At 48.6% G+C, this 26,344-nt stretch overlaps 1 protein-coding gene across 5 annotated transcripts in view; it reads right to left on the bottom strand.

Annotated features, from left to right (window-relative positions):
- The window catches only part of NBEAL2 (neurobeachin like 2), a 168,751-nt gene that overhangs the window by 70,437 nt on the left and 71,970 nt on the right, over nt 1–26,344 (bottom strand). For all 5 annotated transcript variants that reach the window (XM_053260941.1, XM_053260942.1, XM_053260943.1 and 2 more), the window contains exons 3-8: nt 24,069–24,233; nt 12,550–12,631; nt 11,716–11,840; nt 10,521–10,603; nt 5,739–5,824; nt 4,186–4,492 (exon numbers count right to left, since the gene is read on the bottom strand). In XM_053260941.1, the coding sequence (XP_053116916.1) occupies nt 4,186–4,492; nt 5,739–5,824; nt 10,521–10,603; nt 11,716–11,840; nt 12,550–12,631; nt 24,069–24,233 (848 nt within the window). The remainder of the gene's footprint in view (nt 1–4,185; nt 4,493–5,738; nt 5,825–10,520; nt 10,604–11,715; nt 11,841–12,549; nt 12,632–24,068; nt 24,234–26,344) is intronic.

The raw sequence follows: 26,344 nt of genomic DNA, 5'->3' as shown, positions 1-26,344 counted from the left end.
ACCCCCTCACAGAAGCCTTGTAATCCGACACCACCCCTTCCCACATGGACTACAGATGACCCTGATCCTATGGTCTGGGGTTTAATCCATAACTGGTCAGGCAATCGACATGGTGCGAATCCAGCAAGCCACTGCCAAAGCCTGACTCTGCCAGGAACCATTAAAGGGAGTTGTCTCGAGGCATGAGGCACTCTCCCACTTAAGAGCAGCTCAGACATCGCACACATCTAAGAGGCCGGGCTGATTTCAAGGGTCCATTAGCAAAATGCTCTCCTTGGGCCCCTCAAACCTACATAGGCCCTAAGGAGGTTGCTCTGACACCACCACCCACGGATGCGCACAAACCAAGGTTTGGGCACAGGTCCGGTGCCATGGGGAGGGGGATCTTCTTTTTTCTTTTCAAGGAGAGCAGGACCTTGCCTACTCTTTGCTGCTGCATGCAGCTTCTGCTGCAGTGGTGCTTGGCCCAAGAACCCTCACATGGCACCAGTGTCATGGTATCCGTGCATGCATGGTGTTGCTGACTGCGCAAATGGTGCACACACATGCCACTGTGCACATGGCATCCATGCAAGCACAGACACCATCTGCATGGTCAGCATGGTGCCCATGCATGCATGGACACCATATGTGTGCTGGCAGTGCACAGGGGTTCTTGGGCTAAGCACCACTGCAGCAGGAAGCTGCATGGTAAGGACCTGCTCGCGCACTCTCTCTTAAAGATCCCACTGCCCTTGGCACCGAACCTGTGCACAAACCTTGGTTAGAACATAAGAACAGCCCTGCTGGATCAGGCCCAAGGCCCACCTAGCCCAGCATCCTGTTTCACACAGTGGTCCACCAAATGCCACTGGAATTCTACAGGCAGGAATGAATCCTGCCCTCTCTCCTGCTGTTACTCCCCTGCAACTGGTACTCAGAGGCATCCTGCCTCTGAGGCTGGAGGTGGTCTATAGCCCTCCGACTAGTAGCCGTTGATAGCCCTCTCCTCCATGAAGTTATCCAAACCCTTCTTAAAGCCATCCAGGTTGTTTACTGTCACCACATCTTGTGGCAGAGAATTCTCAAGCTGATTATAGGTTTTGTGAAAAAGTATTTCTGTTTCTTGGCCCTAAATTTCTTGACAATCAATTTCATGGGATGACCCCTGGTTCTAGTGTTATGTGAAAGGGAGAGAATTTTCTCTTGATCAACTTTCTCCACACCATGCATGATTTTATAGACCTCTATCATGTCTCCCCTTAGTCATCTTTTCTAAACTAAAAAGGCTCAGGTGTCTCATAAGGAAGGTTCTCTAGGCCCCTGATCAGGGGCTTTTAGAAAGCTTGTTAAAACTTGGCTTTTTATCCAGGCTTTTACATAATCGTTTTTACTGCTGCTTCTGTGTGTTTTTACCTGTTGTATTGTTTTTATGCTTGTATTTTATAGATTTTAAATTTGGTTTGTTTATATATATTTTTAGCTTAATATTTTAATTGTCTTTTTATTGTATGTTTTAACTTTTGTAAACTGCCTTGGGGTTGTCTTTTAACAAAAGGCGGTATATACCTAAATGCAACAATCAATCAATAAAATCTTGGTTGCCCTCTTCTGCACCTTTTCCAGTTCTACAATGTCCTTCTTTAGGCATTTATTTATTTATCTATCTATCTATCTATCTATCTATCTATCACATTTATATCCCGCTCTTCCTCCAAGGAGCCCAGAGCGGTGTACTGAATACTTTAGTTTCTCCTCACAACAACCCTGTGAAGTAGGTTAGGCTGAGAGAGAAGTGACTAGCCCAGAGTCACCCAGCTAGTATCATGGCTGAATGGGGATTTGAACTTGGGTCTCCCCAGTCCTAGTCCAGCACTCTAACCACTACACCACGCTGCCTGACCAGAATTGGTCACGTATGGTGACCAAAATTGTAAGCACTACTTCAAGTGTGGCCAAACCAGAGTTTCATATAATGGTATTATAATATTAGCGGTTTTATTTTCAATCCCCTTCCTAATGATCCTTAGCATGGAATTGGCCTTTAAAAAAAAAAAAAAAACAACTGCCGCACATTGAGTAACTTTCAATATGAGCTGTCGGTGACTGACCAGGAGAAGGATCATGGGGTCATGGTGGATGAGCTGTCCACCACGACATCAAGATCCCTCAAGGGTCCAAAGTCTGCCTAACTAGCCAAGTCTTGAGCAGACACCAAGGCAGGCAGACTGGAAGCCAATTAGATCTCACAAGGGCTACCATGGACAACCCTCTCATATGTCACCAACTGGACCTCTGAAGGCAGTGGAATGCACTGAAGGCCCTCGACAACCAACCTAAACTCTCCATCTTCATTATCTCTCCATGCTACAATGATTAAGCTTCGGACCCCATTGGCTGGGGCCCACCAGGGGCCCACCAGATGCCACTGGGAGCCTACTGGCAGGAATTGAGGGCATGTCCTCCCTCCTGCTGTTACTCCCCTGCAACTGGAATTCAGGTTCATGCACATCCCTACCACCACCACCGCCACACAGACTATGGGCCCAGAGGTGGTCTCATGGATGAGCTGTAGGACCCTTCTGAAGGACGTGGCCCCTCAGCAGCTGCGCAGTGATGTCGACTCCCAATACCAGTCCTACCTGGGGCTAAAGTTTCTTTGATGATTAATAGTTTCTAATGGACAGCAGTCCGCCTGACCTCTTGCCTGGAACAAGAGTGAGTGATGCTGGCAACATAGTATTGACTTAAAGTTGCACTGTGAGGAGGCTCAAATCATTCATTTTTGGAAGCTTTGGGAGGCTTGCTGGTGAGAAAATTTGAGACGCCCTGTTCTAACTGAGCTGCTTGGTCTCTTGTGGAGGGATTCCTTAGCTTATTTTATTTGTTTAGGGAATGTATATCCTGCCTTTCCAATCAAAGGAAAGTTCAAAGCAGCTCACAAGGATTAAAATAACAAACAAACTGAAATTACAGAAGCAGCAGAAATATCAAACCAACCAGGAACCAGCACAGAACCAAAACACTCAGAAACATGGGTCCAAAGTCTGCCTAACTAGCTAAGTCTTGAGCAGACACCAAGGCAGGCAGACTGGAACCCAATCAGATCTCTTGAGGGCTACCACGGACAACCCTCTCACGTGTCACCAACTGGACCTCTGAAGGCAGTGGGATGCACTGAGGGCCCTCAACAACCAACCTAAACTCTCCATCTTCATTATCTCTCCATGTGACAATGATTAAGCTTTGGACCCCATTGGCTGGCCCAAACACCACTCTTCTGACCAGCCCTCCTATTCCAGAAGCTAGTACAGTGTTTGAACTGGTCTTGCTGGAACTTCATTGGGTCCAGGCAACAGATGGGGTTACACATTCCTCGGGCTGCAACAACTGGCACTGCACCAAGAAGGCATGTCAGTGCCAAGCCTGACTAAGGGCGATACTGCTTATCATGTGCCTTGTGCCCTCCTGCTTGGATTAGGACTGATTCATACATTTAAAAAGCCCAGAGGGAACCTTGCCTTGAGCAGCACTTGGCTCTCATTGTGATACTTCAGGTTGCTGTAATACAGTAATCATGGCTAGCACAAGGAGATGCTCAAGGGGTCTTCAGAGCCAGGGGCCATCAAGCTCAGGGTTTTTGGGTTTTTTTATTTTTTTGGCTAACTGTCAAACTGGTTGTATTTACAAGACAAGAGCAATGAGATTCTTCTCCCAGCACCCCCCCCCGCACATCCTAGCAACATAATCTGTTTCTATGGCAACACTTTCAGTGTAATTCTAGAACAGCGCACAGCCAGGAAGCTAAAAATTCCCCAACAGAACTTCAGGGGCTTCCCTTTACTCATTGAGAGATAATCAGGGAGCCCCAACATCAAACTCTGGGCATTTCATTTCCCCCTCCAAATGGCTGGAGAGCGACATACAGAGGGCCAGACTGATTTGCCAGCGATGCACGCACTCTGTGGGCTGTTCTAACCGTTATGTTTTCGGCATACAGTACATGCCCCAAACACTAACATTTGGTATTCTAATACACACTTGCCATCCAAAGCCCCCAACTGGCTTGCAGTGAGGAGCATTTCTATGAGCACTCACACATTTGCCCAGTGTATTGTGTGAAGCCCCAAGACGCAGAGGAATCCACCACCAGGTTCCGCGGACAGAGGTGCACTCAGTTGCATTTCCCTCTCCACCACCACTTACCCAACATGTTCACCCGGAGGGTGATGAGCCTTTCCTCCCAGTGAGGGCCTGGCGAACCTTCCAGCGAGGCCATGGGCTGGTCCAAGTTCAGCACCTTGAAGTAGCTGTCCAGGATGGCCCTGATCTCCACCTTACGCTGGCTGGGGCTGCTGGCATGAAGGATGTGCACCATCGCAACCAGGCTCTTCAGAGTCAGCTGCAGTAACCTGGGATCTTTGGGTGCTCCACTCACTGGGAAGCACCACCGCCTGAGTGCCAGCATGAGGACCTCCACTGAGGATGGAGTGATGACCAGGAGCGCATTTTGCTGTTGAAAGAAGGAGACAGATTGGCTTCCAAAGCCTGTGTGTATTTGCTTATTCCATTTTTATATCACCCCATAGACGGGTCTCTAGGTTGGTGTAGGCAACCTTGGCTCTCCTGCTCTTGCTGAACTGCAACTCCCACTTCCAATTTATTGCAGCTGGGAATGATGAGGATTGCAATTCAGCAACAGCTGGAGAGCCAAAATTGCCTTCCCTGACCTAGGTGGTGTACAAATGATTAAAATAATAATTAAAAATACAGTTTAACACAATTGCAAACTGCCTAATGCCTGAGTGTGTTCCTAAGTCTTCTTAAAGGCTGACAAAGCATACCCTGCTGCAGCTTGGCAGAGAGGGCATCCTAGAGGTCAGGAGTGGCTCTTGGAAAAGTTCAACTGGAGGCAGCCGTAGAGGGACCTTTCCAGATGACCTCAAGGATCAGTGGGGTTTATATAGAAGGTGGTGCTCTCAGATATCCGGGGCCTGAGCCCTTTAGGGTTTTATAGGTAATTACCAGCACTTTGTATTTTGTCTGGAAATATAATCTCTTCAAGCTGTTCCAGAGACCCGCCTGACTGCCAAACTTTGCACTAACTGAAGTTTCCAGACTAGGTTAAACACATTACTGAGGGAAAACCCCTTTTCAGATTCATTGCTTACAAGCACCAACAGCAGCATGAAACCATCAATGTTCAGTAATGCAAAGTTTACGCTATAGTCTACAAACATGTTAGAGAACTGACAAATTCCTCTAAGTGCCTTGAAGCCTTCTATCCTCTAAAGGACACATCACCCCAATATCCTCGGGGAGAAATACAGAACCATCAAAGATAAATCAAATTTAGATGGGTAGGCTGGAGAGAGCAATGGTACTTCAAATGCCTGGAACTGAAGTATACTTTCCCTGTCCTGCAACCTACTCAATGATATCAATGGAGATATGTAAATATGTAAATATAATTTACACTGACTCCTTTTAAAGTGGATCTAATGAATCTCTTAGCAGGAGAAGAAATGGACTGAATGAGACAATGAGTGGTGCTAGAGATGCCCCATCTCCCAGGGTGGAAAACAGACAACATTCCCAACCTCATCAGACCACAACTGAGACTTCAGTATAAAGAAACATAAAAGCAGCCACACAGCTATCATCATGTGGCAACATTGGAGTACTTCTTCCTGACTCGTTTTGAATGCAGAGTCCAAATTCCACAAAAGCAGGAGGCTCCGAGTGAGAGAAAGCCTTGCCTTGGCTCCAGAGATAATCGCTCCGAAGAGGTGGATTAGCCGCAGCTGGAGGGCCTCAGGAAGCTGTTCACCCTCGTGGAAACACTCTAATACAAGAAGAGAGAGAGAGAGAGAGAGAGTATGTGTGTTAGCCTTGGAGCCATAAATGTCAGCAGCAGACAGAACCTGTAGGCACAGCCAGAACAGACACTTTCATTTCAGAATAAGACAAGCATTCTCAAACTGGGGTCCTCCAAACAACCAATCTGGTTCCCCACCTCCCCTCCCCCTCCCCATCAAATCAACCCTGGGCTGGACTACATGACAGAGTAGATTTCCCATTCACACCCTGTTAGGTGCCAATATGCCCTCAGATGTGACCTCAGAGTGATTCAGGGCTAATTTGGGCTGAGTGGAAAGCACCTTCAATTGTGGAACTGAGCGGGGCTGTGAGCCAGTGTTGATTCCCTCCACCTTGCAACATCCTGCCTGCAACCACACCGAGAAGTGATGAAGTGATCTCCACTCAAAATGCACACTGGCAACAACTGAATAAGTGGTGGGGGTGGAGAAGAGGGGAGAGCCCTGGATGAGATTGGTCCCTCCAGGTCCAGAGCCATTTCCCTACATCCAAAGCCAGCCAGCCAACATTCCAGACAAGCCCTCTTCCTTCTGTGGGCCGTCCATTCAAATGCTCTTACTACCGCCACACTGCTTTGTGGTGCTCTCTACCCAGCTTCTTCCTGGCAATAAAGAGGCCTCACCAAGATGGCAGCACCATCACCCGGGAGCCATGTGCCAGTCCGAGGGACACTGAGGGAAGCGACACATTCCAGCTTGCCCTCCATGTCTGGCACGACAGCAGAGCTCAATGGCCGTGAAGCCCCATCCCAGCCAATGTTTCCAAGTATCTTGGTGGAGTAGCATCTCCAAGAAGGTCCTAACTTGCACATTAATCAGGGCCACAGAGAGTCCAACTGACGAGTAATTTTACATCCATTCTGCACAGGGCTGAAAACTCAGCCATTAAGTCAGGATTCACTGCCTTTGGGTACAAGCCAGACTGAACTGCAGATTAGCCCACTCCAAATCCAAATAAAGGGCGCCATCGTGCCAGTGTCATATGGAGGCAAGTGCTCATAGCATGGCCGCCCCCGTGCAGAAATGCACGCTTCTGTGGTGGGGCTCCTTTACAGGAAGCTGAGCCCCACGCCACCCTGGCAGCAGCTGGGACAGTGTGTGGGAGTGCAGCAGCAGTTGTGTTCAGAGCGACTAGCCTTCTCTGCTCCTCCCAGCACTGCGCATGCTGTCCAAGCCACCCCTGGCACGATAAGGGGCTCCACTTCTTTATGAAGCACCCCGCTGTGCACCAGAAGCATGCCCTACTGCACAGACAGCTGTGCCATGAGCAGCCACCTCCGCGTGGCATTGATCCCAATTTGGAGCAGCTGGAACACAGGACTATTCTGCAATTCAGTCTGGGTTGTATCCAACGGCAGCGGCACCTGACTAAGTCCCCACTGAAATTAATGGGGTTTAAGTTAGTCACGACTAACTTGTCCCCACTGATTTCGAGTTAAGAAAAGGTGGCCCCTTATTGGACTCCTCCCTTCCCAGAACTGTTCCACTTGGTTTCTTCAAGAAAAAGCTGGCCCCTGAATTTGCTCGTTTCCCCCTTCCCTCTCTCAAATGTAGCAAGTAATTAAACAAGTTATGAACGTGGATCAGCCACGCTAAGGGGCCGATGACCAAAGGACACGTACGGTCATGCAATCGTCCAGCTGCTGTACCCTGTGCCGAAAGCAACCCAGCTCTGTTCAGACCCAAATGGCCACGAGGAATCCCCCTCTTGCACCAAAACCATTAAAAGCCAATCAAGACAAGCCCTTTTCATCACAGGCACCTGGCAGAAAAGCCCCTAAAACTCCAAGGGATATTTTTGAAATCTGCAACGCTTTCTGTAAATTCATCTCCTTTTCTATTTTGAGGCTTTCCCACCTATACACACTACCAACTGCACAAATTTCCCTTCTCACAGGGCTCGGCTCAGCATTTATTGACCTTGAGCCCTTCCAGTATCCCAGGGGAGAAATGGAAAGCAACCAACGAGAGAAATCAGATTTGGATTGGTGGAGTAGGGGGGAAGAGAGATAATGGTCCTTCAATAGCTGGAACCTCAGCAAAAGCACAGCTCCCCTGACTTTTATTACATTTTAATTTAGTCACTCAGTTACCCTTGTAACCTGCCCAAGGAGACAGGAGAGATCTATTTAATTTACAGTGACCCCCTTTAAAGTCAAGATGTAGGTATCTTGGCAGGAGAAGAAGCTGGCTGATAATCAATGATTGTAGGGATGCCCTGCCTCCCAGGGAGCAAACTTAAAAACAAACACACACACACACTCTTAAGGCAGATGAATTGCACTACAACCATCCTCCCCTGCACCGGCAGACCTAAGAGGCTTTTCCTTTGTCACTTTCAAAAGCAGCCTTACAGGGAGGAGAGGCATTCCAATTGCCATGAATGTCAGAACTGCATAACTCATCGGCTCTCAAACGTGGGTCCCCAGATGTTGCTGGACTACAACTCCCATCATTCCCAGACATAAGGCCATTGAGGATGGCAAGAGTTGCCCAAGGCTGTCCCTGCTGAGGTGCAGGGCTCTGCAGAGGCCAGACTTGCCTGCCCAGCTGATGCTGCCACAGCTGTGCACTGCTGAGAAGAGAAGCGGGGCTCGTGGGGGCCCAGCTGGGCCAGAGCGCAGGGGCTGCAGCAGCAACCATGCTCTGGGACTGTGGCAGTGTGGACAGGCAAGAGTATACTCCAGGCAATAATCTCCGTGCCTCCACAGGCCTCAGGGTGGCTGCCTCAATTCATACCCCCCCCCAAGGACTGACTGTACCTAACGTCATCTGGGGGCCCAAATTTGAAAACTCCTGATGTCACTAACAGAAAATGATGAGTTTATTTTCCAATGGGGTGGGTGGGGTGGGCGTGGAATAGCTTTTTAAAAACACACACATTCTGAGCCAATCCATCACAAGCAAGTGCGGGGAAAGGAACTCATCCATCCCTAGTTACAAGCAACATTACAAATTCCTGAATACTTCTAGCACAGAACAGGTTTTCCTTGCCAACAAAGCTAAAATTCTGTGGCCATGCGAGGGGAAATCTGTAGTTTGCAACCATGTTTCTAAGTTTGCCCCCTTTCAATCAAGCAAATTTAACTTCTGGTCCATGGCCAGAAGTTTGTTGCTTGTAAACCTGCAGTTGGTTTCACTTTTTAGGAAGCTGCTTTGGGTTCCAATGCATACAGAAGTTGAGCATAAGTACAGCAAATTAAAAAGTCTTGGGACCTGAATTAATTACACAACTTTACATAATTTCGTATTTTGCATCATCTCTTCAGTTTGTACTAGCCACAGCAGGCCAATGAAGCACCACCCCACGGTCACTGGGAAGTTTGACATTTCTCTGGTGAGACTGGAGCAGACCTTGTCCAAAATGCTTCCAAGCAAATCCACGCAGCCTTAAGGGCTAGAAACCTGCCCCTTTGGTGGCGTTTTTCAACAAACACTGGAAAACAAACTATGCTCAGTGCCACATTCTGTGCCTTTTCAACACCCCAGTAACGTATATGCCTTCAGTCCTGTGTGTAGCCAAGCTTACCTGGTTCAGAAACTGCCTCCAAAAAACCACCAGTGAAGTGCATTTAGCAAACAAAGCAGTCTGTGAAGCACTCAACTCAGGCCAGAGGCCAAGTGGCCAAGTTACATGAAGTAAACCACTCAAAGAAGATCAAAGCAAGCAAGACAACAGGAGGAAGAAGAAAAACTCCCAAATCCAAGCTTGCCCAAGGAGGCACTCCAGGAAGCAAAGCTTTATCATCACTGCATTTCTAAACACTTTTCAGATGCTCAAAATAGCAAAGCTAGTGCCATCAATATGCAGGGGGCAACCAACTCTCTCTCCTTTCCATCATATTCCAGGGTGGCCATCAAGGTTCTGAATGGGTGTTGGTGGTCAATAGTGGAACGAATGAGGGGGGTGAGCAGACTGAAGCCCAATCCAAATGGGACAGAGGCTCTCCTGGTCAGCAGAACTGTGGGTCTGGGATTAGGAGTTCAGCCTGTTTTGGATCTGGCTAGGATGGCACATGGCTGAGTTGCATTGCATTTGGACTCTGGCAGTGCACACTCAGAGTGGGGATGCTTTTGGAAACGTGTTCAAAAGCTTCAGCAAAAGCTGTTGAGATGAAGAACATTCTGTTAATGCTTTTCTGCCCCCGCCCCCCCCCCCCGTTACAACATTTTAGATGATAAGGGCAACATTGTAAACCCTGGTGACAGCTACCGGGGGCGGGGCGGGGGGAAGGAGTCAGAACCAAGAGGTGAACCCAATTCAGCTTGTGGGAAAACTTTCTACCGCAGAAATGCTGTGAAGTCATCAGTCTCTTAGAGTAGACATCAGTCCAATAAATGTCTCTTGCCAGAAGAATAGAGAAGCTTTTGGGAGACACAGAGGTCTGCCAGGTCAAAATGCAAGAAATTCAGCTAGCTTGCAGAATAGATTGCAGGAGTGGAAGAAGTTTTTACTCTGCCAAAGGGCTCGGGAAGCAGTTCTGGAACATACAATTGGGGCACCGCTTCATTCCAGGACAGAAAAGCCCTCGGAGCAGCAAGTGGAGCAGCGAGCCAGAGAAAGACACGCCACCATTCTCAAGAGAATGATCCAGGGAAGGCACCAGGCCAGGAGGAGGAGCAGAACGAGAGGGAAAATGAATCTGACAAAGTGGCATTTACCTTGGAAAAAAGAGTTGAATTCCTGAGGCAATACAGCTGGTGCAAACTTGTATTTGCTCTTCTCTTTCATGCTGATGATCTCCCTAGGAGAAGCAAGTAATGCAAAAGAGCGTGAGAGAGGCTTTGCATATGCGCCTGCTTTCAAGGCAGGAGTTCTAACACAGTGTGGTGAAGCACAAGCACGCACGCTTGAGAAAAAAGCTCCCATGGCCAAGAGCTTCAGTGGTTCTATTCAAGGCCAGGGCTCTTCCAATGCATTTCTATCCTTGTGCACTGTGTGATCGCAGTTTAACATTTGGCACACATTTCAGCAGCCTGAGACACAAAGCACTTGCTCTCTTCCCTCCCCACAGCCTGCTAAAAAGCAAGTTTCTAGACCTCATTACTTTCAATGGCCCACATGATTCGAAGGCAATGCCAGTTGGTGCTGCAGCATATGTGGAACTCAGCCCCGGTGGGGGTGGGGGGGTGCAAGAGCTAATATTGTTCCCAATGTAAGCAGCACTGCACAAGCACAGGCAAGCTGATTTACGCCATTCACAGTTTATGTACTTCAGCTCATTGTGGCTGGAGCTGTAGTCCAACTATGTCTGGGGACCCGAGTTCGAGAACCTCTGGTTTAAGGCAACCTCAGGTGTTCATTTTCAAGTCCTCTTTGGTTTTTCAGCATAGCTGGTCTTGCAGAAGCGAGCATGAATTGCCCCTTTGCTAAGCAGGGTCCATCTGGGTTTGTATTTGGATGGGTGACTACATGTGAGCACTGCCTGCTTTAGTAAATCTCCCTTAGGGAAGGGGGCCTTGGCTCAGTGGCAGAGCATCTGCTTGCATGCAGAAGGGCCCAGGTCCAAGCCCTGGCATCCCCAGACATGGAGAGGAAAGACTCCTGCCTGAAACCGTGGAGAGCTGCTGACAATCCTGAGCTGGGTGGATCAATGGTCTGACTTGGTATCAAGCAGCTTCCCAGGTTCCTGGCTCAAAAGCAGCCAAACACAGCATGACGGAGTCTGTTATGGAGATCAGCACATCAGGCACAGAACTGGCTCTGCAGTCAAGCACCACCAGGCACCCACCCCCACCTAATCGACCCTAACAAATCTGCAAGGTACGGCCCATTGAACTCCAGCCAGATCCAGTTAATGGTTAATCTGCCCACTGGTGGTGGAAGCCGCCTGCAGGAGTCCAAGGGCACACTCACCCACTCAGCTGTCTCCTCCATGTCTGGTACGGATCAAAGAGGCATTCGTAGAGGTGCAGTGCATAGAGCGCGACATTCTCCAGCTGACTTCTGCAAGGCAAAGGCCGCCCCTCGGTGCTCTTGAGCTGTGAAGGACACAAGGAGCCCCGTTAATCGGCAGACTGGGCTGGCCTGTCTCTTTCCTTCCTTTCCCTTTTCCAAGAAAAACCCTCTCCCCAACCAAACCGCCACTGGAGATATATTCATTTCATTAAGTGCACTTTGAAGATATGAAATGCCAGATAGACCACTGGTGCTAATTTAATTTGTTTGATAACAAGGCCCCTTCAGAGTTTAATTTTTTTTTTTAAGGAAAGGAAAAACACAGTTGAGTAACTGTTGCTGGCTCCAAAGGAAGAAAAACCATTCAGAAGGTCACCTTTGAGGACTATTCTGTACACCGCAACAATGGCCACGAAGGGACAAAGAAGTGTGTGTTCAGGGGGACTAAGTATGCCACCCCAACACGCAGCTGCCCAGTCCTGCTTCTGGTCCATGCTTGGGCAGTGATGCAAACCAAGTGGGGTGGGGAGCAGAACCAACTAACTGGCGCTGTCAGGCAATGCTTGGCTATTGCTCCTGCAAGACTGCCGCCAACACCCCCCCCCCCGCCGCCCCCACCAAGGCCTGTGCAAGCTCCATTCTCTTCAGCCTCCAACCCCCTCAGGCCTTCCCCGAAAGGCACCGATCCAAGTAGGTGCACTTCCTCAGCGACTTCGAATCCCTAGAAACCAAGCTGTCAAGGTAGTGCTCCAGTCCCGACACGATGGATAGCATCAGGAGTCCCAAGCTTACCTTGTTAGAATAAGCAGACAGCAAGCTGATCACTTCATGAATGAAAACGGCAGGCTGGTCGGCTTGGACGTTTTCTAGATTCCTGCAAAGGAGCAAGGCACCATGAGAGAGGCGGTGGCACACCACCAGTTGTCTGGGGAGGCACAGTGTCCTTTGTCATCTGTACTGCAACAGCCAAACCTAAGCCAGTTAACTTCTGCACTGCATGCTAATGTAGCACAGAATGGAACCATAACCATGATATTTATTATTTACAATGCACTGCACAGCAATGAACTCCCATCATGGCTAAAGGAGAGAAAGAGTGACTGGAGGCACGGGGGAGGGGCTGCTGTCCTGCGATTCTTCACTACAAAAATTTGCATATAAATGAATTCTTAAACATGAATTTAGAGAGCATGAATTCCTGGGAACCTCAGCCTTAGCTGGAGAGCAGACCGTCCAGCCCTCAAGGCTGTGGAGATGGCAGATGTGGACTCTTTGCAAGCGACCTGTAAATCTTCAGTGGTCCAAAGTGGCTTGCACCTCCTCCTCTACCCACACAATGCCCTCCAACGTTTGGCAGAGGAAAACCTGTTTTAGGTGAAACAAAAGGAGCAGCCTCATGCGAGAGTAAGTCTGTAAAACGAGCAGGTTCTCTCCATGGGATCAGATTGTTTGCCTAGGGAAATCTGTGTGAATGTACACACACGAGAGGCAAATAGGCACAGCAAGCAAGGGGCTGTATTCGGTACAAATTCAACACAGACCAGCAGTCTGTCCACAGTGAGAGAGTTACCAGGTGCTCCTCTAACTGAGCCCCTGGTGGCGCAGTGGTAAAACTGCCGCCCTGTAACCAGAAGGTTACAAGTTCGATCCTGACCAGGGGCTCAAGGTTGACTCATCCTTCCGAGGTCAGTAAAATGAGTACCCAGAATGTTGGGGGGCAATATGCTAAATCATTGTAAACCGCTTAGAGAGCTTCCAGCTATAGAGCGGTATATAAATGTAAGTGCTATTGCTATTGCTAAGTCAACCTACTGAAAATTGCCAGGAAAGGTTGCAATACAACAAGCTCCGCCATCCACCCCACAAAATGATAGCACAAAATACTCAAAGAAAAGCATTCAGAATCCCCTAAGGAAAATCCCAGAATGCCAACCCAGAATTCCCCCACTAACATCAGGCATGCTCAACCTGGCCACATGCTTCTGACACAGAGGACTCCTTCGTGCCCAGGCTCAATCAACCACCTCCCTCCCTCCCTCTTCTCAGTCATGGAAAACATCTCTCTCTTTCCCTAGCTCTGCCTTTCTAGGGTTGCCCATTTTTTCTTGGTCAATAGAGGCACAAGGAAAAAATGGGAGAAGGGGCACACAAGGGGCAAAGTGCAGTTTGAGGGAGGGGACCAGCATAATTGATGGCGTTAACGTTGAAGGAAGCATGCTTAGATGCAGCCTGCTGCTCACTGCCAGTTTACAATTCGGCAACAGAAGTGCCGGTAGCGAGCAGGGAGTGACTTGTCCAGGGAGGTGCTTGCTACCTTGCTCTCTGTGGCATCACTGATGTTCCTTGCAGGGTTTCCCTGTCTTTAAGGGCTGTGGAAGAACCAGACATTAAGAAGGTGAAGTTTTGCCCCGTGGGAAATGGGAAGTTGCACTGGCATTTCAAGCCTATCATGAAGGGGGGTGGGAGGAGAGACTACCAGAGGAAAGTTGTATTATCTCCTCTTCTCCAACCTGTTCTTTTAGCTGCTGAAGGGAACTCTTCCCCATTGGCATGCCTTCTGAACATGCACTGGGGAGGGGTTCCAGCTTCACATGGGCATGAAGGGCCGAGGTTCAACTCCTGGCATCTCCAGTTAGAAGGATCAGATAGCAGGCGATGATAAAGACTGCCCAAGGCCCTGGAGTATATAAAGACTGCCCAAGGCCAGGAGTATATTTTATTTTAAAGCATACACTCCACCTGGGGCTGGGGTTTGATGTTATCTAAATCTAGGCTTCACCCAGGTAGACATTGCTGCTACCCACTACGCAACTCGCCGTGTGTAAAGTATATATCGATTGATGTTTAATTCTCTATACATTCTAATTCACTAACATGCTATTTTGCAATGTTCCTGGTTTTCTAATATCCATTTTGCAGCAAATATCCAGAAGTCACACGCCAAAAACCAGCAACACACAAGCACAACCCACCAGAAGCCCTTTTTAGGCATTTGATGACAGTAGTTGGAAAAACAGGAGCACACAGGTTTGCCGTTTTCCCACACTCCAGCTCTCCCCGCATTCAGGGCTGGTCTACAGAGTTCCTCCCTGTCACCAGGAACCCTGCATTCAGCAAGGGCCTGCAGATACAAGCTGAATGTAGGGAGACCCAGGAGATGGCCATGGAGCTTGCCAGACGGCTGGCGATCCAACACTCTCCCATTCGCTTCGCCATGCACAGATGGCAAACAGGGGGAGGGGACTAGTATAGGTGTGTCAAACTGCAGCCCTCTAGGTATTGTTGCCCTACAACTACCATCATCCCTGGCTACTGGCCACTGGGACTGGGGGTGAAGGGAGTTGTAGGCCAACAACAGCTGGAGGGCTGCAGTTTGACACCTCTGGGCTAGCAGATCAATCCAGTACAACACCTGCACAGAAAGCCACAACCTGCCCAGGGCCATGTCTGAAGGGGTACAATGATGGGGCCACGCCAACTTCTTTAGGAAGGGCTAGCCCTGTGGCGGCCAACCTGAGACTCTCCAGCCATTGAACTACAACTCCCATCATCCCCAGCCACCACCGACTACAGGTGGATATAATGGGAGCCGCAGTCCAACAACTGGGAGAGCCTCAGGTTGACCATCACTGAGCTAGATGGACCCACAGCCCAACTCTACACACTGCAGCTTCACCTATGCTGCACCAGTCAGTTTGAGTGTATTATACCAAACACCTCTTCTGCATAAATCTTTTTCTAAATGTCAATATTTCTGGTAACGTTCTGGTGAAAGCTTACCAAAAGTGTCCAAATTTTGCCATAACTCTGCCATGGGGTTCAGAATAAAGCATGCCAACCATGAGAAGAACACACAACATTTCTGCAAACCTCCCTCCCTCCCTCTCACACACACTCATTCATTCATTCATTCAGTTTCTATACCGCCCTTCCAAAAATGGCTCAGGGTGGTTTACACAGAGAAATAAAAAATGAAGAAGATGGCTCCCTGTCCCCAAAGGGCTCACAATCTAAAAAGAAACATAAGACAGACACCAGCAACAGTCACTGGAGGTACTCTGCTGGGGGTGGATAGGGCACATGCGCGCGCGCGCACACACACACACACACACACACACACACACACACACACACCGCCAATTTGCATAAATGTAAATTTTACACATTTGAGATAAGACTCCCAAATCTGGCTGTAGTGCTTAGTTGTGCGCAGCATACAGACAACTTTGGCCGAGCCTGAAAAATATTGCTGGAGGAAGTGGTCCCTTTCCCATCGCTCCCCCCTTGTCGTCCCTCTCCCATCACTGCGGAGGGAAAAACAGCCGGCCAGACAGGCCTTTGCTGGAAACTCTCTGTGAACTCCATTATTCTGAACAAACAACTCTCTGCTCCTGGCACACACCCATGCGTCTAAGCGGCACAGCTCCAGAGAACCAACCACCCAGGCTGCTCCACAAAGTCCGTTTAGTGTCTAGCCGGTGTGTGTGTGTGTGTGTGTGTGTGTGTGTGTGTGTGTGTGTGCGCATTGCCAGCAAGAGCACACTCCAGAAGAGGCAGGTGCGCGCATGGCTTCCCCCCACAAGCATTCCTGACCAGGGAATTAACAAGAGCAGACCCGCCAAGCAGCGACTCCGTCAGAGATTTCCACTTCAGGCTCCTGGCCCCCTGGGTTGGGAACTGTGCATGAGAGAAGCAAGCATCGGCCAGGCCTTATCTCTCACTCCCAGACCACAGGCCTCACAGGAAGACAAGGCTTTCCGAGGCGAGAAGCCAAGAATAACCCACAGTTCGAAAAAAGGGCCCCAGGGAGCCCAGCCAACAGCCACCGCGCTCGCAGGGCAAGAAGACGGGCAGGAGGGAGGCAGCACACGCCGGGACGGAGGAAGGAAAGGGAGTGCGGTTGCAAAGCGAGAGCTGAGTGGCAAGGCGCGAGTGACACAAGGTCCCCAGCCACTGGAGACCCAGCGGCAGGAGTCCAGCAACCAGCAATTAAGAGTGGGAGGACTCGACACTATAGCTCTGTTCCATGCTCTCCCTTCTCCGGGAAGTTGGGAGCAAACAGGGTCAGCTGCCTTTGAAGGAGGGCGCATAGTCGGTTCACACAGCTGAACTGATTGGGCTCTCACTGCAGGGGCACAGAAGCAAGCACCCGGGAGGCAGACTCATGACAACGTCAGTCCAGTGTTGTGAAGCCCAGACTGGCTCTCTGCCGTCAGCTGCCCTCCTCACCACACCCACCAGCGACCAAACACACACTACAGATTGTGGCTGCTTGGTAATGAGGGAAACACTCTGCACGTGCTCAGGGTTGCACCCTGGAAACAGGTTCCAGGACTAAGTGCTAGAGCGAGTACTTCCAACACACTCAAGATTCGCTATTGGAGGTCTTTTCTAACTGGAAAGGGGCAGAGATGAGCTTTGGTCCCTGTGCCTGCAGCTGTGGCCCACTCTCCACCCATGCATGTTCAGAAATTGGCCGGGGTGGGGTGGGGGTGTCCATTGCAATTTACATCTGTAAGTACAAAACAGGGAACTGTGTGTGCCAAACTAATATAGCATTCAAAAAAGGATGATCTTATTCAGGGCACCTACGCCTCACTTTTCCTTATAGGGACTGATCCACTGTTAGAAAAGCTACATGTGGTTTTTAATTTTTAATGTTGGTTTTAAATGACTTTAATGTTAATGGTTTTAAGGTTTAAATGATTTTAATTGTAAACCGCCCAGAGACACAGGTTTTGGGCGTATAAAAATAGGTTAAATAAATAAAGTGAGTAAGTAAACAAACAAACAAATTTTCGGGGCATTCCCTGTTCCAAAAATTCAAATTTAACCTGCTGCATTAGCACTACTATTTTGTTCATGAGATTTGTACTCTGTCCTTCTGCAGAGCTCAGAGAAGCATTTTAGCCTCACAGCAAGCGTGAGAGTAGAGTCAACCAAAGGGTGGTTACCTAGTGAGCTTCTGGGCAATATTTGAATGTGGGTGACCTGAACCAAAGCCTCTAGCTACTGCACCACAGTGTCACTTTGGGCACTATCTCCAACAGATTGCACTATGTCAGACTCCTATCCTGTACAGCAACAGTTCTCAAACCTGGGTCCCCAGAGGTTGTTGGACTACAACACCCAGCATCCCCAGCTGCCAAGGCCACAGTGTCTGGGGATGCCGGATGTTGTAGCCCAGCATCCTCTGGGGACCCAAGTTTGAGAAACCCTATGATACAGAGGTACGAGCACTTCCATCAGCTATTATTTCATGGAGTATGTTTATAGAAAAAGCTGGAGGTTTCTCATTTTAGACTGTGGGGTCAAAGGTCACAGCTGGTTCTGGGAGGAAAGATAACGAATTCCCATGCATGCCTAATAGCAGCTATGAACTGGAAAAACAGGTAGCCCTAATGTTCTCTGAGCCTTACACCCACTCCCGGGGAAAAAACCGGAGTAGGAAGCACAACCAGGCTTGGCAGAATATTTCATTTTATAAATTGTCTATTTTTACTACTAAATGAGGTGGAAAGTTTCCAGCGATGAAAGGCTGCAGTGAAGCAAAGCGATAAACTAAAAACGTAAGAAACAAGCAGCATTTGCTGCTGGTATCGAAGCTACTTGTGATGCTGGAAATGACTAGAAAATAAGGCATGCTTTTTATTGATATTCATCTTTGCTTTGCATATTTTAATGTGCAATGCTAATAATAAAATGCAAATCACGCTTTTGAACAAGTCACTAAGCATCCAATTATTTTCCATTGTTTCTTGAGCACCAGTGAGAAGACGGTGGGGCCTTGGAAAGACCTGGGTTCAACAAATCCTTGACGAGTCATGAATAGTGGCCCTTGGGTTGATAATTCCTTCTCAGCCTCAGCCTACCAACTGTTAACCTGGGGCTGATTTAAATCAGGGGTTCTCAATCTTGGGTTCACAGATGGCAGACTATGGGGCCATTCTCACGATCAGCAAAAATCGGGCTAGCCTCTGCTAGCCCGATGTTTGCTGATCATGAGAACCACCAGGCTCGCAGCCGAGCCTGGTGGTTCTAGAGCGGGTAACCCGCTCAAGTACCCTTCCCCTTGCGCTCTGCAAACCCAGGCTGTCTGATCGTGAGTAGTCACAGTGCGGCTCCGCACCGTGGCTACTCATGAGGAGACCCCCGGAGGGGAGCCGAAAAGCCACCTCCAGGCTCCGGGGGTCTTGCCAGCATGCCCTGCGCACTCGCACAGGGCATGCCGGAGCTTGCGAGGGCCGATTGGCCCCCGCTCCTCCCAGCCCCTGCCGGCTCCATCACGGAGCCGGCAATCGCGTGGGCGGTTGATCCAGCCACCCAGGGCTCCCTCCCCGCTCCAAACTGGGTCTCATTGATCATGAGACCCGGTCCTATAACTCTCATCATCCCTTTGGCTATTGTGGCTGGGAATTATGAGTGCTATATTTATTTATCTATCTATCATATTTCTATACTTCCTGATATAGAAATCTCCAGGCGGTGTACAAGTTAAAACATAACAAACATAAACATAATATAAAACAGTTAAAATTCATAAAACAGGTAAAAACCTCGATGAGTAAACACATATTAAAATTTCAATTTCAATTAAAAGAAAACAGGTACATCTTTAGGGTCCTCCTAAAAACCAACAAAGAAGGAGATGCTCTTACGTCAGTAGGGAATGTATTCCAAAGCCCCAGGGCAGCCACAGAGAAGGCTCGGTCCCAAGTCACCATCATATGAGTTGGCGGCAACTGCAACCGGACTGTATAGTCCAACATCATCTGGGGACTCAGAGTTGGGAATCCCCAATTTAAATGAACTGTCTCAAGGCATACTATGAGGTAGCAATCCTGTTTAGCACTAGGTATAGTACATAATATGCAAGTGAATATGTTTTGCTTAACATAAATGCTGCAAAGCCTTTCCCCCTGGTAAGATCTGTGAGTGATGCAAATGTGGAACAAGAGGTTCTACACAGAACAGTAGAGAACTTTTCATTCCACATTTCAAAAAGCAGCTTTCAAACCAGGATGGAGAGGCTGGGTTCTGCACTCCCTCAGAATCTACTTCCTTCTGGCCTACAGTTATCTAGCAAGGCAGGCACACCCACACTCCCGTCTTGTGCTAGTGAGAGGAATAAACTGATGCTGGCCCCTAGGAAATACCTTTTCCAATCTCTGCTGAACAGAGGAAAGTTTGTTTCTTAAAACAAACCAGAACACGACAAAAAAGCCACAACACACGGACCAACTTTTGTAGCATGTGGCTTGGCTCACTTGCCCAAGTCATCAGAAGTGTCCTGTTTCCTCCAGCTCTTTAAACTGTGGTATGCTTCATGGCCTAGATCAGTGGTTCCCAAACTGGGGGCCTCCTCCAGATGTTGCTGAACTACAACTCCCATCATCCCAGCCACAATAAATTGTAGCTGGGGCTGATGGGAGTTGTAGTTCAATGTCTGCAGACCCAAGATTGAGAATCCCAGCCTTAAACAATGGCAAGGAATGGGATAGAGATACAGAAGCATCCCTCATGATTTTGGGTTCAGGAAGAGGTAGTCTAAATTGACCCACACCCTGGGGGCCGATTCACACATGCATATAAACCACATGGCTACTTTTGGACTAGCAGCTGAACCTTGAAAGGGAACAGACTGTGGGGAAACCCCGTGCAATGGGCTCAGCTGACTTTATTGCATGGGATTTGTCTCCAAGGGAGTCACTCCCATGCATCTATCTAGACAAATGTGTGAAAGAGGCCTACAGTGATTTCTGTTGACATTCGTCAGTGTGGTCTGCAAAAGCAGTTTTACACACACACACACACACACACACACACACACACACACACACACTCTTCTCAATGCAGCAATACATTGAATTGTGGGCTTGGCATGCATCAATCACGGAGCTGCATGCAGAAATTCTGAGGTAAAATCGGTCACCACCACAAAGAGAAGTGAACTCCCAGTTCTGCCATTTGGTCTGGTCACCTCCGCCTCCCGAGAGAGAAGTGGAGGCAACGGGGCCCCGGGCCAAGAAGTTAACCTGGTGGGGGCCCACCTCCACTTATCGGGAGGCCAAGGACTTCAACGCAGAGCTCTCAGTCATGCTCCTCTTGACTGAAGAGCTCAAGTATTCTTGGGGTTGAGGCCTCCCAACAAGCCTCTGCTGGAAGAGAGGCTCTTCTCCCAGAAGACGGGAAAGACGCCCAGCTCTTACGAGGCCGGCTCTCAAGCGCTTTGAGGGCCAGGATGGAGAGGAGTTAGTAGGACAAGGAGAAGGAGATTTCCAAAACGCTTGAGGACTGCGATGTGCTGGAAATGATGGTGGACTGGTTTCCACGGAAACAGACACAGCCGAGGGAGATCCAGCACTGTATCGCCAAGTCTCAGATGTCGAACAATGAAGGAGGGTTTGAGGAGAGCACAGCCTCTCGCCAGAACCCAGGCGTTTGAATAACCATCATGTGTACAAGGTGTGTGTGTGTGTGTGTGTGTGTGTGTGTGTGTGTGTGTGTATACACACACACACAAACAAACAAACAAAGAGAGAGAGAGACACACACACCACAGATTGAATGTCCACGGAACACAACATGTGAATGAGGCTTGAGTGAAACATTTACCTGAGTGCCTCTTAGCTACCGGGTTTGGAAGGAATTAAGGTGGTCACGCCAAAATCATGAAGACTGCATCCTGTCACTGCAGTATTCTCGAATGAGGTGATTTCTTTTTTAAATGGTGGATCTCAGGAGTGAGGCAGGCCTCTCAATGGCAGCTGACCCACAAGCCCTATTCAAATGCTGCGGCCAACGCATGTACAACCTGCACACATGCACAGAACTACACACATGTTCAGCGATTTACACAAGTTCAGCACCTGCAGAGTAGTCTACTTGCTATCTGTGCCCTCCATTTGAGGGGGCCTGTAGCCAGGTTCACTTTTTAATTGAATGTACATACAGTCATTCACACAATGACTAGGGCTACAACGCCCGGCTGCAGGAGCTAGGAATACCCAATTTATTCAGTCATATCCCACCTTTAAAATATAATTTTATGAGGTGACGTACATTTAGGTGTGGGGGATAACACCTCCCGTCAAACGCAAGATAGGACAAGCAGCGTAAAAAGGGGGCAAGACCACTAACATCTTACAGAATAAGCCCATTTAAGGCCCATTTAAAGGCAAAGAGCCATATGGGCTTGACAGATCTCCCTAAGAGATCATTTAGACGGGCAGTATCAACATCGGCTACGATATCCACAAAAGCCGACACAACTCACACTGCCCCACAAGGGTCAGACCCAGGCTTTGCAGCTTCCAAGCAACAGATCTTCAGTGAGAAACTTCTGTTGCCAACAGTCTCCCTCCCATCCACCAACGCGTCAGTTTTCAACAATCTAATGCAGACACTCAAATGAAACTGAAAGAAAATTTCCATAAAGATGAGTCCAATAGCATCAAAAGAGATCTAAAGCCAGCCTCCCCCACACAAACCAAAATCCGTTAAATCAGTTTAATGTGGGGAGGCGTGTTTGAGACTCTTGTATATTAAAATATCTGTAGTGTGGAAGCAATAGTAATTTCACTGAAATCTGAAGCAGAGTAAGTGTGTGTGTCTACGCGTGCACACACAGTACCACTTTTTATCAAGACCCCCCCATTTTAAAAAATCATGAACATGTTCAAAACGTATTTACCTAGTGTGTAAGCTTTCGCAAGTGCAACCAATTTATTTCCACCAAAATATTCATCCTACTAAGTAAAAGGAGCTAGCAGCTCATAAGAGTGGTGTGCGCATGCACACGCACATGTGCATATACACACGCACATGTTTAAAGAACAATTCACACATAATAATTCAATGTTTAAGAAAGATATAAAAGCCAACCAATTTAATATCAAGCACATCCAAGTAAGTTTGCATCCACATTCATTCCCCTTTAATAACTGTCTAGGGACAAAAATTACGATTGCTTCCATTTTCCTTCGCTTTCTCTGTCTATTGTCCAATTGTAAGCTACTCAGGGCAGGGACCCAATTCTTTCTTGTTCCCACCACCATTATTGTTATTGGCTGGCATCAGTTTTAACATTTTGAACCTTCTAGGAACCTCTGGCTTCAGCCCTGTATTCTCACTCAAAGATTTTACTTATTGCACAATTGATATAGCTTGCCCTATTTGTTAGGTTCAGGGAGTTTACAGTAAACACAGGCAAGTTGCACTCTGGCCTCCAAAATGATTGCCATATCTTGTGTAAAGGTAGTTAAATGCTTTTGCAAAAATAAATGCAGAACCAGATCAAGTACAAACATTAAAGATTGTCAGCTTCTTCCCATTCCATGATTCCTCATGCTATCTAGCCCTCTAGCTCAACAGCGAGTCCCACAAATTTCTGGTATGACAAACAATCTTCAATTTAATATTTCCACACCTTGCCTTATTGCCATTTTATGCCTGGCCCTTTCCCAGCACACATAAGGCAGGCTTACTTCAAACCTCCACCCAGGGCACTTGACTCAACAAGAAATCCAAACTGTTGCATTGGAAAATAGTATTTTTAGGGCAGACAGTGATCAGAAAGTTGCATCCCAATCTCTTCTGCAAGGCTATCATGAGAAACTTCTTTCTGATCTTGCAGTGCAACTGCTGGAGGGGGTGGGTGGGGGGAGAGTCGTAAAATCTTGGGCTCATTCTGACCCTCGCCTTCCCCTAGTCAACATCAGTCATATGCCAGCAAAAGGCAAAAGATGGCTGTTCTCCAGATCTCCCCTTCTATAGTTCAGCCAGTTTGCTCTTAAAACTGGAGAATGCTCTCCAGAAGACTCCCAGCGTGTCCAAGATTTACATCGAGTCCTGGCTCCTACGAACTGAAGAGTCTTTCAGGTTCTCTTCTGACCATTCAAAAGTTACGAAGCGTGGACACATGGGGAGATACTCCAATTATCCACGTTCTCAGAATTAGAGTATGTAAAGAAAAAGAGGGCGGGACCCAGAAACCGCCCTCAAAATACACCATCTCAACTGTAATCCAACAGGAACAAGAGTTTCCACTAAGGCATAAGGTTTACACTTTTGCTTCTTAAATACTGGTTTTACCACATCAGTTTAATGTGCAATTTGAATGTACCTTGCGGAATAAGCACACCACAGTAAATCCTCTTTCCCTGAAGTGTTAGATGTTGGTTCCCATGAAACTGAGTTCACCCAGAAAGTGTGAAACTGACATTGTAGGAGCACCACATGGCAACTGTAGAACATCCAAAATATGACAACCAGCTCCGCCCAAACTCCAAAATGCACAGACACATCCATACCTGCAAATAATGATGAAGAACTTGACAAGCAAGAGAGCCTGGCCAAGGCCTGCCTCAGCCACCTCTTGATGGGAGATCTGGGAAACACAGAGTGTCAGCTGCTGGGCAAGAACATGGAGGACATCGCAGGGGAGCAGCGGGATCTCAGAAACCGAGTCCTCTGGCCTACGAGAGGGACAAAAGAAGATATACACTTGCAAACGCATCTCCAAAAAGCCGAGCCTTGGGAGCGCCATGCTCTTTGGGAAAGGGGAAGGCGTGGGTCATTGGATGGTCACTCTCTGCCCAACCGATTTCTCAGGGCTGTTGAAAGGAAATCATAAGGGGAAATAGCAGGATCCATTTCCTTACAGGTGCTTTCAAGATGTAATTACGAAGAGCAACATTTAATGATGATTTAAGGCTATATAAGGGAAGCAGCAGAGCCACAGTGCAGCACCACAGAGGGGCCGTCCGTCGCTCTGTGGCAGAGCTCACGCCTTGCACACAGAAGCGCCATGGTTCAGTTCCTGGCAGGCTGGGCTCGTCTGACCCCATGAAGCGCTGACCTCAGTGTAGCTCAGGGGTTACCAACCTTGGGCCCCAGATGCTGAACTCCCACCAGCGCCGGCCATAATGGCTTTTGAGAACCCTTGGTGCAGCCAGTACTGACCTACAGTAGAAGGGCCACAGGTCTGGCTCAGTAGAAGACAGCTTCCTCTGCCCATTGTGGTTGCAGTGAAAGGAGAAGAAGTTGCACACTGGGTATCCTCTACAGCCGGGGTAGGCAACTCTGGTGTGGCTCTCCAGCTGTTGCTGAACTACAACTCCCATCACCCCCAGCCACAGTGTGTTACAGCTGGGGATGGAAGGGAGTTGCAGTTCAGCAACAGCTGGAGGGCCACACGCTGCCTACCCCGCTCTAGAGTCCCATCCAGACATTATGTTGCAGACATGCACAGCTGTGTGACTGTACTGACTGTACCTGTGTGCCTGTTAAAAGTCAGTCTAGGTTCAGACCCCCCCCCCCCCGAGATGCAGGATAGAAAGAGGAAGCCAACTACTGTACCTGCCTGCATTCAGCATGTGAATAACCATACCTATCTACACTGTACACAGACTGTATGAGTGTTGAACAGAGCGTGTAAAAAGGGCTTATGTGCCATGATGCCACTTCAGTGCAGCTTAGGCAAGATGGGCTCTGGAACAAGAAGTTAAGATGCTGTTAAGAGGAGTGTAGAACTACAGCATTTATCCTGCAGAGATAACAGAATTCCATGTTGGAGTGGAGGCTGAGGACCTGTCAGTGGCGGCCCGTGAACGCGCCGCCTGGGGTGGGGTGGGGGTGACAGGAGGCACCTTTAGGAGTAAATGAATTCGGTGCACACCTCCACTCCCACCGCAGGTGAATGCTGTTCAGCAAAGCAGCGTGCCACCTAGCAGCCCCTGTGGTGGGGAATCGCCTCTGCAACTCACGTGGCTGCTGGCAGGGGCTCGGCTCCATGGAAGTTGCTGTGTGGACAATACTGAGCTAGATGGGCCAAGGGTCTGACTCGGTATATGGCAGCTTCCTAAGGTATTTTCAGCCTTCTCTCTACAGCCATAAGGCCTAGAGGGCTGTCTGCTTATTCACAGGATGTCCAGTTTTACCACATCTTGCCATGAGGCCTTAAGGACTGCTTCAAGTTTGCATGGGCGGCACAGAGTGTGTACTGTTGCAAGAACAGAAGTTCTGCATGGCATACCAGAGCATATGACCAGAGCAGGGAGAACCTAAGTTCACGGAATTCAACCTTCCTACGCAAAGGGCATCCATCCATCAGCCAACACCTCACAGGTCAGACTGCAGCATTCTACAGAACAGATGCATCACTGGAGAAAGGGCTTGCAGAGAGCAAAAAGACCCCTTCCCTCTCCCATTCCCCCCCACCACACACAAACAAAGGGGGCAGGAAACTGTGGTGCTGCAGCAGCAGCTGGAGCATCTTGAGCAGTTATTGCATCAGGCCCCCAGTGTGGTAACACAGCAGTGTGGAAACCAACACCGCCTCTGTGCTAATCACAGGCCAATAATGCATTCAAAAGGAGGGGGAGGAGGGAGTTCAGGTGGAACTCTCGCCTCAAGGCAAGTTGTTTCTACACATGACTCTTTGGTGGTTTGCAAGCCACAAGCAAGCCTAGCCCATCACACGGAGTGGACATCCAAAAACTTGTGAGCGCAGGCACGTGCACACGCCTTACAGTGCACAGGAACTACAGCATTTGGGGCTTTTCAGTTTAGACATGAAAGAGGACTG

The sequence above is a fragment of the Hemicordylus capensis genome, chromosome 6 (genome assembly GCF_027244095.1).
Source record: "Hemicordylus capensis ecotype Gifberg chromosome 6, rHemCap1.1.pri, whole genome shotgun sequence".
Lineage (NCBI taxonomy): Eukaryota > Metazoa > Chordata > Lepidosauria > Squamata > Cordylidae > Hemicordylus > Hemicordylus capensis.
This window is presented reverse-complemented; position numbering and strand designations above follow the sequence as displayed.